General features: G+C 43.0%; 1 protein-coding gene across 3 annotated transcripts in view; it reads left to right on the plus strand.

The window, feature by feature from the left end:
• dnah9 (dynein, axonemal, heavy chain 9) overlaps positions 1 to 20,000 on the plus strand; it is a 98,308-nt gene that overhangs the window by 56,661 nt on the left and 21,647 nt on the right. For all 3 annotated transcript variants that reach the window (XM_079594698.1, XM_079594696.1, XM_079594697.1), the window contains 14 exons: positions 266 to 526; positions 1,149 to 1,574; positions 2,072 to 2,191; positions 3,123 to 3,311; positions 4,337 to 4,572; positions 4,648 to 4,770; positions 5,769 to 5,973; positions 11,810 to 11,974; positions 12,615 to 12,755; positions 13,326 to 13,496; positions 13,644 to 13,766; positions 15,511 to 15,704; positions 19,321 to 19,469; positions 19,731 to 19,858. In XM_079594698.1, coding sequence (XP_079450824.1) covers positions 266 to 526; positions 1,149 to 1,574; positions 2,072 to 2,191; positions 3,123 to 3,311; positions 4,337 to 4,572; positions 4,648 to 4,770; positions 5,769 to 5,973; positions 11,810 to 11,974; positions 12,615 to 12,755; positions 13,326 to 13,496; positions 13,644 to 13,766; positions 15,511 to 15,704; positions 19,321 to 19,469; positions 19,731 to 19,858 — 2,631 coding nt within the window. The remainder of the gene's footprint in view (positions 1 to 265; positions 527 to 1,148; positions 1,575 to 2,071; positions 2,192 to 3,122; positions 3,312 to 4,336; positions 4,573 to 4,647; positions 4,771 to 5,768; positions 5,974 to 11,809; positions 11,975 to 12,614; positions 12,756 to 13,325; positions 13,497 to 13,643; positions 13,767 to 15,510; positions 15,705 to 19,320; positions 19,470 to 19,730; positions 19,859 to 20,000) is intronic.

Genomic DNA, 20,000 nt, shown 5'->3' on the forward strand with positions numbered 1-20,000 from the left:
GGGTTAGGGTTATAATTACTATATAGTCAAACCAACAAACTTTCAGACACCAGATATCATTTATAATATGTTTACCAGCTGACAGATATTCAACATAATTCATGTGTGAGACAGTCTAACAGAAGGATGGACAAAACCTCTCAGATATCAACTGAGTTCTGCTCATATTTTATCACCATTTTCTAAACTATAGTGAATAAACTGATAATGTGAGAGATGTTGGAGTCTGAATACATTCTGGTCTCTCTCTCTCTCTCTCTCTCAGGTGGACGACCTGAAGGCCAAGCTAGCGGCGCAGGAGGTGGAGCTGAAGCTGAAGAACGAGAGCGCTGATAAACTGATCCAGGTCGTGGGAGTGGAGACGGAGAAGGTGGCGAAGGAGAAGACCGTGGCTGATGACGAGGAGAGGAAGGTGGCCATCATCGCGGAGGAAGTGATGCGCAAACAGAGAGACTGTGAGGAGGACCTGGCTAAAGCCGAGCCGGCGCTCATAGCGGCTCAAGAGGCTCTCAACACTCTCAACAAGGTCCAATCTCACTTTAGAATATACATACACTACCAGCCAAAGCTTTGGGATCGGTTAGAGAAGTCTCCTCTGCTCAACAAGGCTGCATTTATTTGATAAAAAATACTTAAAAAACAGTAATATTGTTAAATATTATGACCATTTAAAATCATCAGTTCTCTCTGAATATATAGTAAAGTGTAATTTATTCCTGTGATCAAAGCTGAATCATTACTCCAGTCTTCAGTGTCACATGATCCTCCAGAAATCAGGATAATATGATGATCTGATGATCAAGAAACATTTATGATTATTATCAGTGTTGAAAACAATTGTGTACATTTTTTATTTATTTCAGGATTCTCTGATGAATAGAAAGTTCAAAAGAACAGCATTAATCTGAAATACAATCTTTTTATGATTTTAAATGGTCATAATATTTCACAATATTAATGTTTTTTAAGTATTTTTAATCAAATAAATGCAGCCTTGGTGGTCAGAAGAGACTTATTTTAAAAGCATTAAAAATCTTAACGATCCAAAACTTTTGACTGGTATGGTATGTACAAGTATATATTTATATACTGTAGAATATTGTAGTCTTTTAGAAGCTTTGCTCACTGTATATTGATCTTGTTTCTAGAACAATCTGACGGAGCTGAAGTCGTTCGGAGCGCCGGTAGCCGCTGTGACGAACGTGACGGCCGCTGTGATGGTGCTAGCGGCTCCCGGCGGCCGCGTGCCCAAAGACCGCAGCTGGAAGGCCGCCAAAGTGATGATGGCGAAGGTCGACGCCTTCCTCGATTCGCTGATCAATTTCAAAAAGGAAAACATTCACGAGAACTGTCTCAAAGCCATCAAGCCGTACCTGCAGGACCCAGACTTCCAGCCGGAGCTGATCGCTGCCAAATCCAACGCCGCCGCGGGCCTGTGCTCGTGGGTCGTCAACATCGTGAAGTTCTATGAGGTTTACTGCGAGGTGGAGCCCAAGAGACAAGCCCTGAGCAAAGCGAACTCTGACCTGGCCACCGCGCAGGACAAGCTCTCCGTCATCAAGGCCAAGATCAACGTGAGTAACGCCTGTTTCTGATCCTATTAATCGAGATAAAATGAATTTGTCCCCACAGTACTGTTTAAAAATGAATTATTGAAGGGAAAGTGTTGAAGAGCATTAAAGCTTGACCTAAGATTTTACCATTTGTGTACATTTGTACATAAAATCTTGATGTAGATAAAAATGGATTTATTTATTTATTTTCTTGTATTATCTCTTTATATCCTTTCCTTCATTTTTGTTTAATTACTTCACATTCTATATTCTCTATTTCTGTACTATGTATTCACTTTAGCAATATTCTAAATGTCTCTCAGACTCTACACACGTCTAAAACTACACACTGTTCTCTCCTAAACTGCGCTATACAGTCTTTACGCATGTCCCCACACACACACACACACACGTCATCACCGCCCGAGTTCAGCATTTGGGTTTACAAGTAACGTGTGATCAGGATGTGTGATTTAACCTTCTGATAACATCCTCTGCCTGTCGTCTTCTCCTGACAGCAACTGAATGAGAACTTGGCGAAGCTGATGGCTAAGTTTGAGAAGGCCACGACAGACAAGCTGCGGTGCCAGCAGCAGGCCGAGACCACAGCGCTCACCATCGCGCTCGCTAACCGCCTGGTGAGCCAATCACAGCGCTGATGCTGATCCGGCCTTCAGTGCGGGAAATAGAGGAGCAAAACAAACAGAAACACAAATGAATAATAATTACAATGCAGCAAACCCACAGAATAAGTCATTTCTGCTGTGCACTCAAGCGTGCAGCTTTACTAGTCAGCAGTAAATCACTCTCACACACACACATACACACACACACACACACACACACACACACACACACACACAGAGACACACACACGCACTCTCACACACACACGCGCGCAGCAGAGCTGGTGTTTGCCTGAAGTGCACATATAAACCGTTGTTTGATCTGGGAATGGTTGTGACCCCGCAGTGTGAGGGGTTAAAGGTGAAGTGTGTCATTTCCACACCATTACCACCAAATAGTAATTACCACCGTCCGTGTTACTAAACACAGCATCATTTTAGCAGAAACACGCAGGCCACCGATGCCAGAGCACTGCCATTCTGAATGTCCTAAGTCTTTTAGAAAATATATATACTTTTCAAAAAAATATATATACAGTATATATACCAGGGATGCTCTGAAATTTCAGCTGCCGTAAATTATCTGCTGAAAATATGCCGCCCCGCTTTGTAGGACTACTTTATTTTGATAATAGGTGAAAAAAAATAGATTCTGCTGCATAGAACTGAATGAAGAAGAATAATATACTGATATTAATACATTGATATTTACCGTAATATTATTTTAATATAGGCCTATTTTCTCTCTCTCTCTCTCTCTCTCTCTCTCTCTCTCTCTCTCTCTCTCTCTCTCTCTCTCTCTCTCTCTCTCTCTCTCTCTCTCTCTCTCTGTGTGTGTGTGTGTGTGTGTGTGTGTGTGTGTGTGTGTGTGTGTGTGTGTGTGTGTGTGTGTGTGTGCGTGTGCGTGTGTGTGTGTGTGTGTGTGTGTGTGTGTGTGTGTCAGGTCGGGGGTCTGGCGTCGGAGAACGTGCGCTGGGCCGAAGCGGTGAAGACCTTCAAGGGTCAGGAGGAGACTCTGTGTGGAGACGTGCTCCTCATCACTGCCTTCGTCTCTTATCTGGGATATTTCACCAAACGCTACCGGCTGGATCTGATGGACAACACCTGGAGGCCGTACCTCAGCCAGCTCAAGGTCTGCTCACAACCACTGATAAACATGCAGCAGCTTTCCTTTCAACAGTAACATTAATCCCAATGTGGCTTTCCTTTCAAGTCTCCAAGCTTCCCTTTAGTGTCGTATATCGAGTGAAGCGCTTCAGGAACAAGATCACATGTGGGCGGGGCTTGAGTGTGTCTGTGGGGGATTGATTGGATGGTTGTGGTTTGCTATTGGCTGATCTCATGTGAGTGACAGGTTGCCCCGCCCACATCATCAGAGAAGTGAAGAGATGCTGCAAGAGGAACTTATTCTGATTCAATAATTATCCATTTTGATTTCATGGTGACTTTAATCGGTTAAAATTCATAATGTAAAAAGGGTTCATAAAGACAGACTGAGGCTACGTAGGTCTACATTAATCCGGATACATTTGAAAACACTTTTTTCGTGTATAGACGCTCTCTGTGCACACTGGCGTTTCCAGGCGTTCTCCAAACGCTCCTCATCCACACTGAAGCGGCAGAAAACTCTAAATTCAGCGTACAGCGCTTAAACCCGCTCAAAAGCTCACTGAGGTGATACACACGGGGAAATAAATAATCAAGTTATCGCTCAATTCTTCTGGCAGGATCATACTATTCAGCAAATATTTCCGCATTCACTGATCGTCCGTCACTCACTCACTCACTATTATATGTTTGGTATAAACGCTGAAACTGTCTCATGGTTTACCGCAGGACAGCACACGTGTCATCTGTGCAGGACTGTGATATGAAGAGTGTGTGAATAACATATTGTGAAAGTGAACAGCACATAACAGGCATAATACCGCTATAAACATGCATATCTATCGGTACAATATGAGTCACATGATAAACTTACGTCATCGGTTTTAAATATCTCCAGTCCACACTACTACGCCAAAACTGTGTTTTCAAACGTATCCACTTTGGAGAGCGTCTTCAGAAAGCTTCGTTGTCATTAATAAGAACGCCGCCTCAGTGTGACGGAAGGCCAAACGCCTGAGTGTCCGCCAGTCACTCTCAGTTGTTGCGCAGGTGCCGATCCCGGTGACTCCCGGCCTGGACCCGCTCAACATGCTCACGGACGACGCTGACATCGCCACCTGGCAGAACGAGGGGCTCCCGGCGGACCGCATGTCCACGGAGAACGCCACCATCCTCACCAGCTGCGAGCGCTGGCCCCTCATGGTGGACCCGCAGCTGCAGGGCATCAAATGGATCAAGCACCGCTACGGGGAGGACCTGCGCATCATCCGGATCGGCCAGAGAGGGTACACACCGCACGCCCACACCAGGCCTCACTCAGTCCTGCTGGGTCCTTACTAAAGCTGAGCACTGTGCCACAGATACCTGGACTCCATCGAGAGGGCTCTGTCTGTGGGAGAAGTCGTCCTGATCGAGAACTTGGAGGAGGCGGTGGATCCGGTGCTCGGGCCGCTGCTCGGCCGGGAGACCATAAAGAAGGGCCGGTGAGAACATTTAAAAGCCAGGGGCCGGATTCACAAAACATTCTTTAGAGTGAAATTATTCTTAACTGCCAATTTCTTCTTATTTTATAACTTAAGAAAAAAGATACGAATATTGTGTATTCCCAAACAATCTTCTTAACTTGTTTCTTACGAAGACTTTCGTGAATCCGGACCCAGGTTCATAATTCTTATTCAAAGTTAAAGTTATGTCAAAGTTATTATTTTTGCCTCTTCACGATGACTCGCTTGCTGTAGTCCTCAGTTGTAAGTCGCTTTGGATAAAAGTGTCTGCTAAATGACTAAATGTAAATGTAAATGTAATTCTTGTTTGATTTTGTTGACATATTACAGTTAAAGGTTTTTACAAAGGCTTTTCTCTTTTTATCACTCCATTAATCAGAAAATACTGTCAAGACAGAAAATAAATACATTTCCACCATGTTTTTAGGAATGAAATGTTGTATAAATCAGGCCAATGATATTAGAGCAACCCTTCAGAATATAGATCTGAATGAGACTGAAGCTGCTGAAGTGGAGATTCGTGACTCAAACTCACTGCCTGAAAACATGTGGATCGAGTGTGAAATCTACAGACGCTAAGAGATAAAGTGCAATAAAAGAAACACTTAAATGTGCCTTTTGGATGATTTCTTTCCACTAGTCTGAGAAGAAGTGAACAGAGCTGAACACTGAGCAGTGCTGAGAAATCTGTCTCGCTTAAACCTGTAGCATGAAGGGTTTGTTGTTGTGGTTTAAAATGTTTATTGTGTTGTTTATTCACGTCACGTCTGTGCAAACCTGTATGATGTTTGTGTGTGTGTGTGTGTGTGTGTGTTGTTTTAAACACAAAAGAGATATTGTGCTCCATATGTTTGAGTTTGACCGTTTCTAACTCTCTTCTGCTTTGATGTGGCATGAAAGGAAGTCCTGCAGACGTGGAACATCATTATGGCCCTGCAGGAAATAATGAGCTAATTCTCGCTTTTAATCTGCAACAGCTACATCAAGATTGGGGACAAGGAGTGCGAGTACAACCCCAGCTTCCGGCTGATCCTCCACACGAAGCTGGCCAACCCTCACTACCAGCCGGAGCTGCAGGCCCAGTGCACGCTGGTGAACTTCACCGTGACCCGGGACGGGCTGGAGGACCAGCTGCTGGCGGCTGTGGTCAGCATGGAGAGACCCGACCTGGAGGAGCTCAAGGTGACCCTGAGCGCTTACGGTTCACACAAACACAACTAGCCCGTGGTGTCCTGTCCCTCGTCCTCGTGTATATGACATTCTTCTGCATATGACATGGGCTAATGTTCATTTTTGGGTGAACTAACCCTGTAAGTAGATGCTATCGGGTCTAGATCGGCTGAAGTTCTGCATGCGTATCAGAATATTCGATGACACTTGCTGTTTCCCAGAGAGCGGCTGTGTGCTCTCACCTTTACTTTACAAAAGGTTCATTAGTGGTGCACTATTTGCACCTTCATGTATATAATTAGCACACGCTTACCCTGAGCAATTTTGCTAATGACCAATGAGAGCTTCGACTATCGGTAACACATTTGCAAATGTATTATATTAGCATTAGTATATTAGCATAACATTACTGTAAGTAATTAGCTGGAATGGTCAAGCCAGCGTTTGTGCCACAGGCTCGAGCTTCCCCATTAATCCTCTCACTTCCCTAGAGGAGGACACTTATTTATTACTTCAGCTTTACTTCACTCCGTCCTCCTGAAATGTGTGTCTGAAGCTGAGGGGTTTTATTTGCGAACAAATTACACCAAACCAAATAAGTGATTTAATAACTGACAGGGAGTGAGTGTGGTCCCGTAGAGTTGATATGTTACTTAATGAAGCTTGATTAATTAGTGTTTCCAAGCTGAGATCCTAAGGATGAACTCTCCTATCGTCTTAATTAATATAGAAAGTGTGACAGTCCCTTAACGTGGAGTAAGATGACGAGGTATCGTTACACTGACTCTGTCCAGCCTTTCCTGGGTTTTATAATTAGATCTCCTGCAACCACACCACAGGGATGCTGCGTTTTACTTAGAGGATTTTTAGAGGGTTTGTTCATATTTTACATCACGCATCATTAATTGCGGTGAGTTGATCTCCTCACAGCGTTCACATCGAGATCTGCACATCTCAAGGCCATTAGATCAAGTAAACGCCACTGTGATCAGGCATCAGGCGCACTAATGAGCAGGAGAATCTGCTGCTCTCAGATCAGCCGAGCGCACGTTCTGTTGCTCGGAGGACGTTGTGAGTGCACTGAGTTTCTTCACAGTAAGGCTCTCAGCTGCTAGTTAATTGTGTGTTTTTCAGCTCCAGGGTAATTGGACACACAAGGTGCCAGTGCAAATGTAATCATTAATGACTGACTCATTAGGAAGGGCTAGCTTCCCGAACCTGAGTTCCTCCTCTGTGATGAGCCGCCGCACGGACCGGTCCGGATCTCTGACCCGAGCTCTGCTGATTTTCCTGCAGTGCTGTTATTTGTAGAAGATCATGAGACCGCTCCAGCGACGCTATTATAGGTGTGTGTGTTTGTTCAATTCAATTCAATTCAAGTTTATTTGTATAGCGCTTTTCACAATACACATTGTTTCAAAGCAGCTTTACAGAAAATGCATTTCAAAAATATACATACAAAAATACAGTTAGTTAATCATGAAATTTAGGGCATAACATATCGCCGGCGTTGGGTCGTCTCTTCACAGGCGTCGAGTCGTCTCATCACAGGCGTTGGGGCATCTGAAGTCTCCATGAGAGGCTGGATACATAACTGGAGCTGACGAACTCTATTTGAGTTATCTCGGGACAGGCGTCCCGAGATAACAACAAAAAAGGCAGATGGGAAATAATTAGCGTAGCTGCTGTTCTTAATATGAATGCATTTGATCTGATTTAACTGTAGTATAAAAGGTATGAGATGCATCATGTGAATGCTTGGCTAAAGAGATGCGTCTTTAATCTAGTTTTAAACTGGGAGAGCGAGTCTGAGCCTCGGACAGTATCAGGAAGGCTATTCCAGAGTTTAGGAGCTAGATGTGAAAACGCCCTCCCTCCTTTAGTGGACTTGGATATCCTCGGTACGACCAGAAGCCTCGAATTTAGCGATCTTAAAGAGCGCGATGGAATATATGGCGATAGAAGATCTCTTAAATACACAGGAGCTAAACCATTTAGGGCTTTATAGGTCAGTAACAATACTTTGTAATTGATACGGAACTTAATAGGTAACCAGTGTAGAGATGATAAAATTGGTGTTATATGATCATATTTTCTTGACCTAGTAAGAACTCTAGCAGCTGCATTTTGGACTTACTGTAGCTTGTTTATTGAGGATGCAGGACAACCAGCTAATAAAGCATTACAGTAATCTAGTCTCGAGGTCATGAATGCATGAACTAACTTTTCTGCATCAGAAACTGATAGCATATTACGTAGCTTAGCAATGTTTCTAAGGTGGAAAAAGGCTGTTCTTGTGACATTTGAAATATGATTTTCAAAAGACAAGTTGCGGTCTAGTATAACACCCAGGTCTTTTACTGTAGAGGATAAAGTAACAGGACGTCCATCTAGATTAAGGTTGTATTGTAAGAGGTTTTGTGGGCAGTTTTTTGGACCAATCAGTAATACCTCCGTTTTATCTGAATTTAATAGAAGAAAATTACACGTCATCCAATATTTTATATCTTTAACACACTCTGTCATTTTAGATAATTTAGTGTTATCATCTGGTCTAGATGAAATATATAATTGAGTGTCATCAGCATAACAGTGGAAACTTATTCCATGTTTTCTTATAATATTACCAAGTGGCAGCATATAAATTGAGAATAGCAGGGGGCCTAATACAGATCCCTGCGGCACTCCATAATTTACTGACGTTATCTTTGATTTTTCCCCATTTAAATGGACAAAATGGTAACGGTCTGATAGGTACGATCTAAACCAGCTTAATGCCTGTCCCTGAACACCAGTGTAATTTTGAAGTCGATCTAAGAGTATTTTATGATCTATAGTGTCAAACGCAGCACTAAGATCGAGTAAAACTAGTATTGAGATACAGCCTTGGTCAGAAGCTAAAAGTAAATCATTTGTAATTTTAACCAGCGCAGTTTCTGTGCTATGATGTGGCCTGAATCCTGACTGAAACTTTTCATAGATATCGTTTTCTTGCAAGAAAGAGCACAATTGAGCGGACACAACTTTTTCTAGTATTTTAGACATAAATGGAAGATTTGAGATGGGTCTGTAGTTTGCTAGGTTATTTGGATCTAATTGTGGTTTCTTAATAAGAGGTTTTATAACTGCCAGCTTGAATGTTTTTGGAACATGTCCTAAAGATAGAGACGAGTTAATAATATTGAGAAGAGGCTCTTCCACTACAGGTAACACTTCTTTCAGTAGTTTAGTGGGTATTGGATCTAATAAACATGTTGTTGGTTTAGATGCAGTGATAAGTTTATTTAGCTCTTCCTGTCCTATAGTTGTAAAGCGCTGTAGTTGTTCTTGAGGGGCGATAATTGAGGCTGAATCATAAGACGCTGTCAAAGATTGTACATTTACAATTGTGTTTCTGATGCTTTCTATTTTCTCAGTGAAGAAATTCATGAAATCATTACTATTAAAATGTAATGGAATATTTTGTTCAGGTGATGTCTGTTTATTTGTTAATCTAGCCACGGTGTTAAATAAAAACCTTGGATTGTTTTGGTTATTTTCTATTAGTTTGCGGAGATGCTCAGACCTGGCTGCTTTTAGAGCCTTTTTATAACGTGACATACTGTCTTTCCACGCGATTCTAAAGACCTCTAAATTAGTTTGTTTCCATTTGCGCTCTAAGTTACGAGTTTCTCTCTTGATAACATGCGTAGCACTGTTGTACCATGGTGCTTTAGTTTTCTCTCTAACCTTTTTTAATCTAATTGGTGCAACAGTTTCTAATGTACTAGAGAAAATGGTGCTCATACTGCTAGTCATTTCCTCTAGCTCATCTGTTAGTTTGGGTTCACTGAGGAGCGGAGATAGATCAGGTAAGCTATTCAAGAATCTATCTATAGTAGTTGGAAGGATTGTTCTGCCTGGTCGATAACGTGGCGCAACATGACACATTTCAGCCGTACGTAGTATGCAAGTTACCATGTAATGATCAGTGACATCATCACTTTGCGGTATAATATCTATATCGGTTGGATCGGTTCCATATGATATAATTAAATCTAGAGTATGATTAAGACGATGAGTGGGACCACTAACGTTTTGCTTGACCCCAAAGGAGTTTAATAAATCTGTAAACGCAGCTCCTAACGCATCATTTGTGTTATCAACGTGTATGTTGAAATCTCCAACAATTATTGCCTTATCGGCATTGACCAATAGATCTGAGAGAAAATCTGCAAACTCTTTTAGGAAATCAGCGTAAGGCCCTGGCGGTCTATATACGGTAGCCAAGGCTAGAGATAATAGGGATTTCTTTCTTACATCTAGGAGCGTAACATTTAGAACAAGTACTTCAAACGAATTAAACCTGTGGCCTGTTTTCTGAGTAACATTAAGAATATCTCTATAGATTGTTGCAACACCGCCGCCACGACCAATCAGACGGGGCTCATGCTTATAACCGTATCCTGGTGGAGTGGACTCATTAAGACCGAAATAATCATTTGGTTTAAGCCAGGTTTCAGTAAGGCAGAGTACATCAAAGCTATTATCAGTGACCATTTCATTTACAATAACCGCCTTAGGTGTAAGCGATCTAATGTTTAGAAGACCTAGCTTTAGAAATTGTTTTTGTTCACTAATATTGAGATTTTCTGGTTTAATCACAATTAGATTTTTCTTAGATCCTGCAGTAGATTTATTGTTTGGCCTCACTAAACGAGGAATAGACACAGTTTCTATATAGTGTTCTACACTGGTACTTATATCAATTAATTTGGGACAGCAAAGAATGTGATTTGGACTTTGACTTACTAGTCATATGGTGTGTAACGTCTTGGAGATGTTGTCCGACAGAACAGCCGCTCCGATTCTGCTGGGGTGCAGGCCATCAGCACGGTAGAGCCTAGGTCGCTCCCAGAACAGATTCCAATTATTTACAAAGAGCAGTCTCTGTTCATTACACCATGACATCAACCATTCATTTAGTGCAAACAATCTACTGAACCTTTCTTGTCCTTGTCGGTACGTGGGAAGCGGTCCAGACACGACGATCTTTGCTTCAGGCGATGTTCTGCGTACCGTCTCGATCAGGCTCCTGTAGTCCCTCTTCAGAACCTCCGTCTGCCGCAGCCTGATGTCGTTCACCCCCGCGTGCAGCACGACAGCTCCGACGCGCTCGTCACCGTTCAGGATCTCGGGGACCTGCGCAGCGACATCGAGAACACGAGCACCAGGAAAGCAGTGAGTGCGCACCATACCTTTACCTGAGGTAGCGCGGACATGCCGGACCATGGAACTGCCGATGATCACAGCGTCGTCGCGTTCCGTCTCGCGAAGAGGGGAGAAGCGGTTCCGGGTGGAGATCTCGAAGACCGGGAGGGGCGGAGAGGTCCTTGCTCTGGTCCTGGCTCGTGTCTTCCGCTGTGGCATCATCCAGGGTCCATGGTGCTGTGTCGGTGTCGGGGTAAACGAAACCAGGGGTGCTCGGGTCCTGTGCAGAGAAATACACGGAGTAGAGGAGGCCGGAGTCGAAAAGGAGTCGTTTGTGCAGATTGACCTCTTCAGGGATGTATGGTGTCTTGACAGTTTCTGAGATGAGGCTCTCTGAGCGTGTCTGTGATTTGCAGTCCAGCTCGTCGCTCGCGTGCATTAGTTTCTCTATCAAACGCAAGCAACGGATCCATCAGCATTGACAGTCCCGTCACACTCGGGCGCTTGTGGGTTTGATGTCTTTGGCGAGAGGAAGTCTGTTAATCCATGCAAAGACGGCTGCGTATATTGATCTCTCAGATGCCCTCTGATGTGCCTGACGTTACCCCGTGGCTCTTGTTTTTATCTCACATGTCTTTCTGTGTCTTTTACTTTGTAGTCAAACCTCACAAAGCAGCAGAACGGCTTCAAGATCACTTTGAAAACTCTGGAGGACAACCTGCTCTCACGCCTGTCCTCGGCGTCCGGGGACTTCCTCGGGGACATCGAGCTGGTGGAGAACCTGGAGATCACCAAACGCACAGCGGCAGAGATCGAAGTCAAGGTGTGTGTGTGTGTGCGTGCGTGTGTGCGTGTGCGTGTGTGTGTGTGCGTGTGTGTGTGTGTGTGTGTGTGTGTGTGTGTGTGTGTGTGTGTGTGTGTGTGTGTGTGTGTGCGCGCTTCAGACTGACACCAGAACACACATGCTACACAATAATGGCTGCAGTAGAAAGTGCAACACTTCACAGTTTGCTAGAAGCTCAACAGTTTCAATAAGTATATACATATCATTAAACACTTTACAATAAGTTTTCATTTGTTAAACTTGGTTAACATTAACAACTATAATTCTACAGTATTTAATAATATTAATGTTAATATCAACGTTTGCTGAAACATTTTAGTTAACACACTGTAAGCTAATATTAACATTTGTATTGACTATCATTCAGTAAGGGATCATGTAGAGGAAGCGGTTGGTGTAGAAAAGCAGATTTGCTCTGGAGAAGTTATATAACTTGCTATTATTCTGGGATGTTTCATGAACACGAGTAGTTAAATTCAGCATCTGTCAGCCATTCTCGAACGCTGTATTGCCAGATAGTGATGTGTGTGTGTGTGTGTGTGTGTGTGTGTGTGTGTGTGTGTGTGTGTGTGTGTGTGTGTGTGTGTGTGTGTGTGTGTGTGTGTGTGCGCTGCTACAGGTGAGGGAGGCGAAGGTGACGGAGGCCGAGATCAACAACGCCAGAGAACACTACCGTCCAGCGGCGGCCCGGGCCTCGCTCCTCTACTTCATCATGAACGACCTCAATAAAATACACCCCATGTACCAGTTCTCACTCAAGGTACCGATGAGTTACCACTCTTCAGCGTATTACAGCACTCGCTAATAACACAGGCTTATAGAGGTCATAAACCGGCACGACGTCTTCGCTGGTTGCAAGCTAATGCACGCTTTCAGTGTGTTCTGTTCATTTCAGGATTAATAAAGAATCACACATCTTGAGTTTACCAGTGTAAGGAATCAACACTGATTAACCCAGATCTTTATTTTATTTGACTTTTTTCTCCGTAACTGCAGCACATCATTTTTTAAGAAACACTTTATTGTAATGTTCTGAAGAACAGCTTTGCAGACATAAATAGCTTATGAATGTATAGTTAATTTGTGTGTGTTCACACTTTCTTGTGTTTTCAGTCATCATGCCGACAAGATACAATCTACAGATAACAAAATAATTGCTGCTTCTTTTGTGCACAAATGTGTGCAGAGAAATGTTGATCTTCCTCAGCACTATAGCAGAAACTCATTAGAGAGAAACTCATTAGTTGTGTGTCCGTCACTGTGTCTCCTCATTGTTCTGCGTGTGCGCGCGTGTGTGTGTGCGCGTGTGTGTGTGTGTCCTCTGGTCCAGGCGTTCAGCGTGGTGTTCCAGAAGGCCGTACTGAAAGCTGACCCCGACGAGAGCCTGAAGCAGCGAGTCTTAAATCTGATCGACAGCATCACGTCATCGGTGTTCCAGTACACGACCCGCGGGCTCTTCGAGTGTGACAAGCTCACATACACCGCCCAGCTGGCCTTCCAGGTGAGCATCACACACACACACACACACACACACGCCAAGCTCACATACACCGCCCAGCTGGCCTTCCAGGTGAGCATCACACACACACACACACACACACACACACACACACACTTCTCCTACACACACTCTTCATCTCTCCTGCAGGTGTTGCTCATGAGTAAAGAGATCAATCCCCGAGAGCTGGACTTCCTGTTGCGTTACCCAGTGCTTCCTGGAGTGACATCACCGGTGGACTTCCTGTCCGATCACTCCTGGGGCGGCATCAAAGTGAGTCTCGTTCTAGCATTTATTTATTTGAAACTGTGCTCGTCATATCTTAATATTTGATTGTAAAATTAATTCAGAACCAAGATGAGCTTTAATATCAGGAAAGATGAAAGATTAAGAGTTTAAGCCGATAACATGATACTTCATGTTTCTGCTTCTGGAGTGTGTCGTATAAATCACCATCTACGTCCATGTGTGAACGTGAGCTCGGATATCGACATAAGTGTGTGATTCACAGTAGAACACCATGATAGTGAAGGCCCGTTCAGACTATAACTATACCAGCGTCCACACCGGCGCACGGCCTCGTTCTGTTTATTCCCGGATGTGTCGTCTGTCTCTTTCAACGCTCGAGCTCTTAAAGCAGGATGGGTTCTGATTGGCTGTCAGTGTCTCTATGGTTCATCAGCTGGAAATAATCGTTCTGAAAGTGATTCCAATGATGCCGTTCCTCGGTGTCGTATAGTTGTGCTGTGGACTTCTTTAAGAAAGAAGTTATTTTTTGTGATTTTTAGAACTATATTTGTATTGTTATCATAGTTATCTTCATCGATGTGAACAATGATGATAAATGATGCAGGCCCGCAAACTATTAATATCTAATACTTTAACTGTATACAGTAAATATTGGCTTTAAATAACTTATTATTGTGCTTGTTAATGTTGTAGTTTTCCTTATAATATTACAATTTGTATTTCACAATCGCTTCATCATAGATAGGTACAGTCAGGGATGGAAATGGCCGAGTGGTTAGTAAGAGCCGGTCACACTGAGTGTGTTGCAGAGACGCAGGTCAGTGGAACAAAAAACCTTCCTTTAACTTGAGCGCTGTGTGCTGGCGTGTCATGAGGCCAGAGCCGCTCGTCTACACTGAAGAGAATGGGAAACGGCCGCTAACGCTACATTAGCTCCTGCTCTAACTGCTATCTATCCTCCTCTGTCCTGAGAAGCGCTTGCTAAACCCCTGACTCAGAATCTCCCGCACGCGCTCGTCTCCGCACAGGTATTGTCAGCGCTGCGAATGTAAATCTGATCTCATTTGAGAGTCCGTAATGTGCTGAAATCTGCCATTAAGATATAGTGTTTCCCATAAGCGAGGCTTTCTGGGCTTATGAGTCATCATTCTCCCGCGGATGAAAGGGACTGGTGTATGTCACAGCGTTGTTCTTCCCAGAGAAGATAAATATAACTTCTCCAGAGCAAATCTGCTTTCCTGCTGCATAAGCACTTCTGGAAGTCTGGTTTATGAAGAAACACGCTCATGTTTACTCAGCAGTTTGTGGCATAAAGACGCTTTACTTTGTAGTTATATTTGATTAGCGCCTTGACAATGTTGAATCTGAACTCTTCTGTCATCATAACTTCTCTTCTTTTTGATAAGATTGCATCTTGTCCACTCAGCATGCCTGCAAAATAATGCATACGGAATGAAACATGCTTGTATTATTGATGAAAGCTTCGCTGACATGAAACGTGTCCTGCTGTGTGACATGCTAAACTCTGCTGAACATTTTTCCTAATTATCTTATAATTATTTTGCATGCCGCTTTTATGACTTTATATTAATTCTGAGACGACATGAAATAGTTGTACTTCTAAAAATGAATTTGCTAAACCGCAGGACTGGTGTGAGCTGAAGAGGACGCATTACACATCAGCGTTTGAACCGGTTGTGTTTTATAGGAGACCTGTGATCAGTGCTTTATTCAGTGAAGGACTGGTGACATTATTCTGTGGTTTCAGTCTCTCTCTGCCATAGAGGAGTTCCATAACCTGGACCGGGACATCGAAGGCTCGGCCAAGCGCTGGAAGAAGTTTGCGGAGTCTGAGTGTCCTGAGAAGGAGAAGTTCCCCCAGGAGTGGAAGAGCAAGACGTCTCTGCAGAGACTGTGCATGATGAGAGCGCTGCGGCCCGACAGGATGACCTACGCCGTCAGGTGAGAGGCTGCACCGTCTCGCTCTAGCGGCTGTGGCCCACGAACGCTTCAGTCTGCTTGAAGACACGCGGATGATGGTTAGGGAACGCTACAGAGCTTTACAACTTACAGAATCATTTGGCTTCAAAGCCGTATGTCTAACCAAGTCCACATTTGAAGTTGATATCGCAAAAAAATGTGTTTTAAAGTACCGTTTCCATGGTAGCGCAATGTCAGATTTCAAAATATTTTAACAGGATGAATTTTGAGCATTTAAGCTTTCCAATAATACTTAATATATGATGATTATTAAAATATGGTAGCATGCGCCAAGTGTGCCTGACAGCTAACAGGCTAATTTAATATTTATTTACAAATTAAAAATCGCTACAAAAAACCTGCAGATCTACTCACTGCCAGTCAGTAAAGACACAGAGTTGCCGCTCTGATGGATTCAGTTCATTCAGTGATTCATTTGTCAGACTGAATCAAACTAATATCATAATTCTAATCTGTGCCAAAACCTTCTGACAGCCCTTTCAGTGAATGATCGATTCCCAATCCCTTTACGGAGAGTTAGTGGTGGAGTAGTTCCTGCAGTCGAGTCCGTGACCGTGACCTTTAGGGAGAACACTACAGTAGTGTTGATATGATCAGACAGTGTCCTAACCCATCAGTGTAGAGCTCCGCTCCCTCAGCGCTGTAAACGGCTCACTGGGAACATAAGCTCGTCAGAAGCACAGTTCAGTTCAGTTTATTTATCCCTTAGGAAATTAGTTTTGCACAGGTCACAAAAAACACTCACATAACATACACTCATGTAACAAACTCTCACGAATAAAAAACTCTCACGTAACAAACTCTCACGTAACAAACTCTCACGTAACAAACTCTCACGTAACAAACTCTCACGTAACAAACTCTCACGTAACAAACTCTCACGTAACAAACTCTCACGTAACAAACTCTCATGTAACAAACTCTCACGTAACAAACTCTCACGTAACAAACTCTCACGTAACAAACTCTCACGTAACAAACTCTCACGTAACAAACTCTCACGTAACAAACTCTCACGTAACAAACTCTCACGTAACAAACTCTCACGTAACAAACTCTCACGTAACAAACACTCACGTAACAAACTCTCACGTAACAAACTCTCACGTAACAAACTCTCACGTAACAAACTCTCACGTAACAAACTCTCACGTAACAAACTCTCATGTAACAAACTCTCACGTAACAAACTCTCACGTAACAAACTCTCACGTAACAAATTCTCACGTAACAAACTCTCATGTAACAAACTCTCACGTAACAAACACTCACGTAACAAACTCTCACGTAACAAACTCTCACGTAACAAACTCTCACGTAACAAACTCTCACGTAACAAACTCTCACGTAACAAACTCTCACGTAACAAACTCTCACGTAACAAACTCTCACGTAACAAACTCTCACGTAACAAACTCTCATGTAACAAACTCTCACGTAACAAACACTCACGTAACAAACTCTCACGTAACAAACTCTCATGTAACAAACTCTCACGTAACAAACACTCACGTAACAAACACTCACGTAACAAACTCTCACGTAACAAACTCTCACGTAACAAACTCTCATGTAACAAACTCTCACGTAACAAACTCTCACGTAACAAACTCTCACGTAACAAACTCTCATGTAACAAACTCTCACGTAACAAACTCATGTAACAAACTCTCACGTAACAAACTCTCACGTAACAAACTCTCACGTAACAAACTCTCACGTAACAAACTCTCACGTAACAAACTCTCACGTAACAAACTCTCACGTAACAAACTCTCACGTAACAAACTCTCACGTAACAAACTCTCACGTAACAAACTCTCACGTAACAAACTCTCATGTAACAAACTCTCACATAACATACACTCACGTAACAAACTCTCACGTAACAAACTCTCATGTAACAAACTCTCATGTAACAAACTCTCACATAACATACACTCACGTAACAAACTCTCACGTAACAAACTCTCACGTAACAAACTCTCATGTAACAAACTCTCACATAACATACACTCACGTAACAAACTCTCACGTAACAAACTCTCACGTAACAAACTCTCACGTAACAAACTCTCACGTAACAAACTCTCACGTAACAAACTCTCACATAACATACACTCATGTAACAAACTCTCACGTAACAAACTCTCACGTAACAAACTCTCACGTAACAAACTCTCACGTAACAAACTCTCACGTAACAAACTCTCACGTAACAAACACTCACATAACAAACTCTCACGTAACAAAAAACACAAATGGTAACAGACTATTCAACATTAAAATAGCAGTTGGTATGAATGAGTTCTTGAACCTCCTGGTTCCCCCCATTACTCTATATCTGCGGCCAGATGGAAGAATAACACACTCTTTATGTAATGGGTGTGATGGACAATTGATTATTGAAAAAGCTTTTTTAACAACTCGTTCTTTAAAAATGTCCTGAGGCAATATCTGTTGAACTCCGATCACTTTAGAAGCAGTCTTAATCAGCGTAGTCATTCTGTTTCTATTGGACAGGCTAGTACAATCAAACCATACAATGTCACAATAAGAAATGACGGATTCGATAAAACAGTGTCATTAACACTGAACATACTTTAAAAGAGTTCATTTTTCTTAAGAAAAACATACGCTGCTGAACCTTTTTACAAATGGCATCTGTGTTGGCATTAAAATGTAATTTATTATCAATAATTGTACCCAGATATCGATATTCGTCCACAAACTCAATATCCATTTATGACAGTAGGAGAGACAGGGATGACCGATTTTCCGAAGTCTATAATCATGTCTTTGGTCTTCGATATATTTAAATTTAGGTTACACTTTGCACACCAAGAGACAAAATCCCCCACCACTGGGCCATGAGATGTCTCCTCATTTGCAAGGAGACTCACAATCACAGTATCATCTGCAAACTTTAACATATGCCTATTGTCCAATGTACTCCTACAGTCATTAGTATACAAGATAACAAGCAAAGGGGAAAGAACACACCCCTGAGGCGAACCAATAGAAGAACATAACTTGGAAGAAAGCAAACCATTGACTCTCACACACTGGGTTCTGTTCGATAAGAAATTTACAATCCATCCTACTAGCTTAAGATCAAGGTTAAATAATCTGACTAGTTTTTCGGCTAACAAATGTGGCTTAATCGTGTTAAATGCGGATGAGAAATCAATAAAAGCTAGCCGTGCCCTTGTGTTTGGGGTCTCCAGATGTTGAGCTACTAAGTGTACAAGAGTAGTTATGGCATCCTCAACTCCCCTCCCTGCTCTGTACGCACACTGGAGAGGAGCTAAATGATCTTCTACATGCTTCAGTATCTCTATTCTCAGAAGTTTCTCAAATGTTTTCATCACAAGAGAGGTGAGGGCTGCCGGGCTAAAATCATTTAAAACCTTCGGACTCCTGCACTTCGCCACAGGAACAATTATGGCATGTTTCCAGATTAGTGGAACAGTTTGCGTTTTAACAGAAATGTAAAAAATCTGTGTAAATATGCCACTTAACTGTAAACTACACGCTCTGTGTGGCGATGCCGCGTGACGAGCTGGTTCTCCCGCAGGGATTTCGTGGAGGAGAAGCTGGGCAGTAAATATGTGGTGAGCCGCTCGCTGGACTTCGCTGTGTCGTACGAGGAGTCGGGAGCCGCCACTCCCATGTTCTTCATCCTGTCTCCCGGAGTCGACCCGCTGAAGGACGTGGAGAAGCACGGTACTGGCCAGCTACAGCACTTACCCACAATGCTCAGTGATTTAAAGCTAAGCTGGCGTTTTGGCATTTTCCAAATGTCATTTGAGTATTTGGTCTTTTTAAAACGACCCCTAAAGATCAGCGGAGACCTGCTCTCGTAGCCAGAGGTTTAGTGCATGTGATGTGTTGGGGGAAGCTGTCCGAGCGGATCACTGTACCCAGACTGCTCTTCTGATGGTCATGTGAGGGATCTGTCATCTGAGCCTTTAATAACCCCTGCAGGGAGGAAACTGGGATACACCTTCGACAACAAGAACTTCCACAACGTGTCTCTGGGCCAGGGTCAGGAGGTGGTGGCGGAGCAGGCTCTGGATACGGCAGCCCGAGAGGGACACTGGGTCATTCTACAGGTAAACACATCATCCGAGTCCAGGTGTGTGTAAAGCACAGCTCACACTCTCACATGCACTGGTTACCTGATCTGCATTATTGGTAACACTTTATACAAGGGTTCATTTGTTAACTTTAGTAAACTACATTAGTTCACATGAA

This window comes from Phoxinus phoxinus (assembly GCF_949152265.1).
Source record: "Phoxinus phoxinus genome assembly, chromosome: 21".
In the NCBI taxonomy this organism is placed as follows: domain Eukaryota; kingdom Metazoa; phylum Chordata; class Actinopteri; order Cypriniformes; family Leuciscidae; genus Phoxinus; species Phoxinus phoxinus.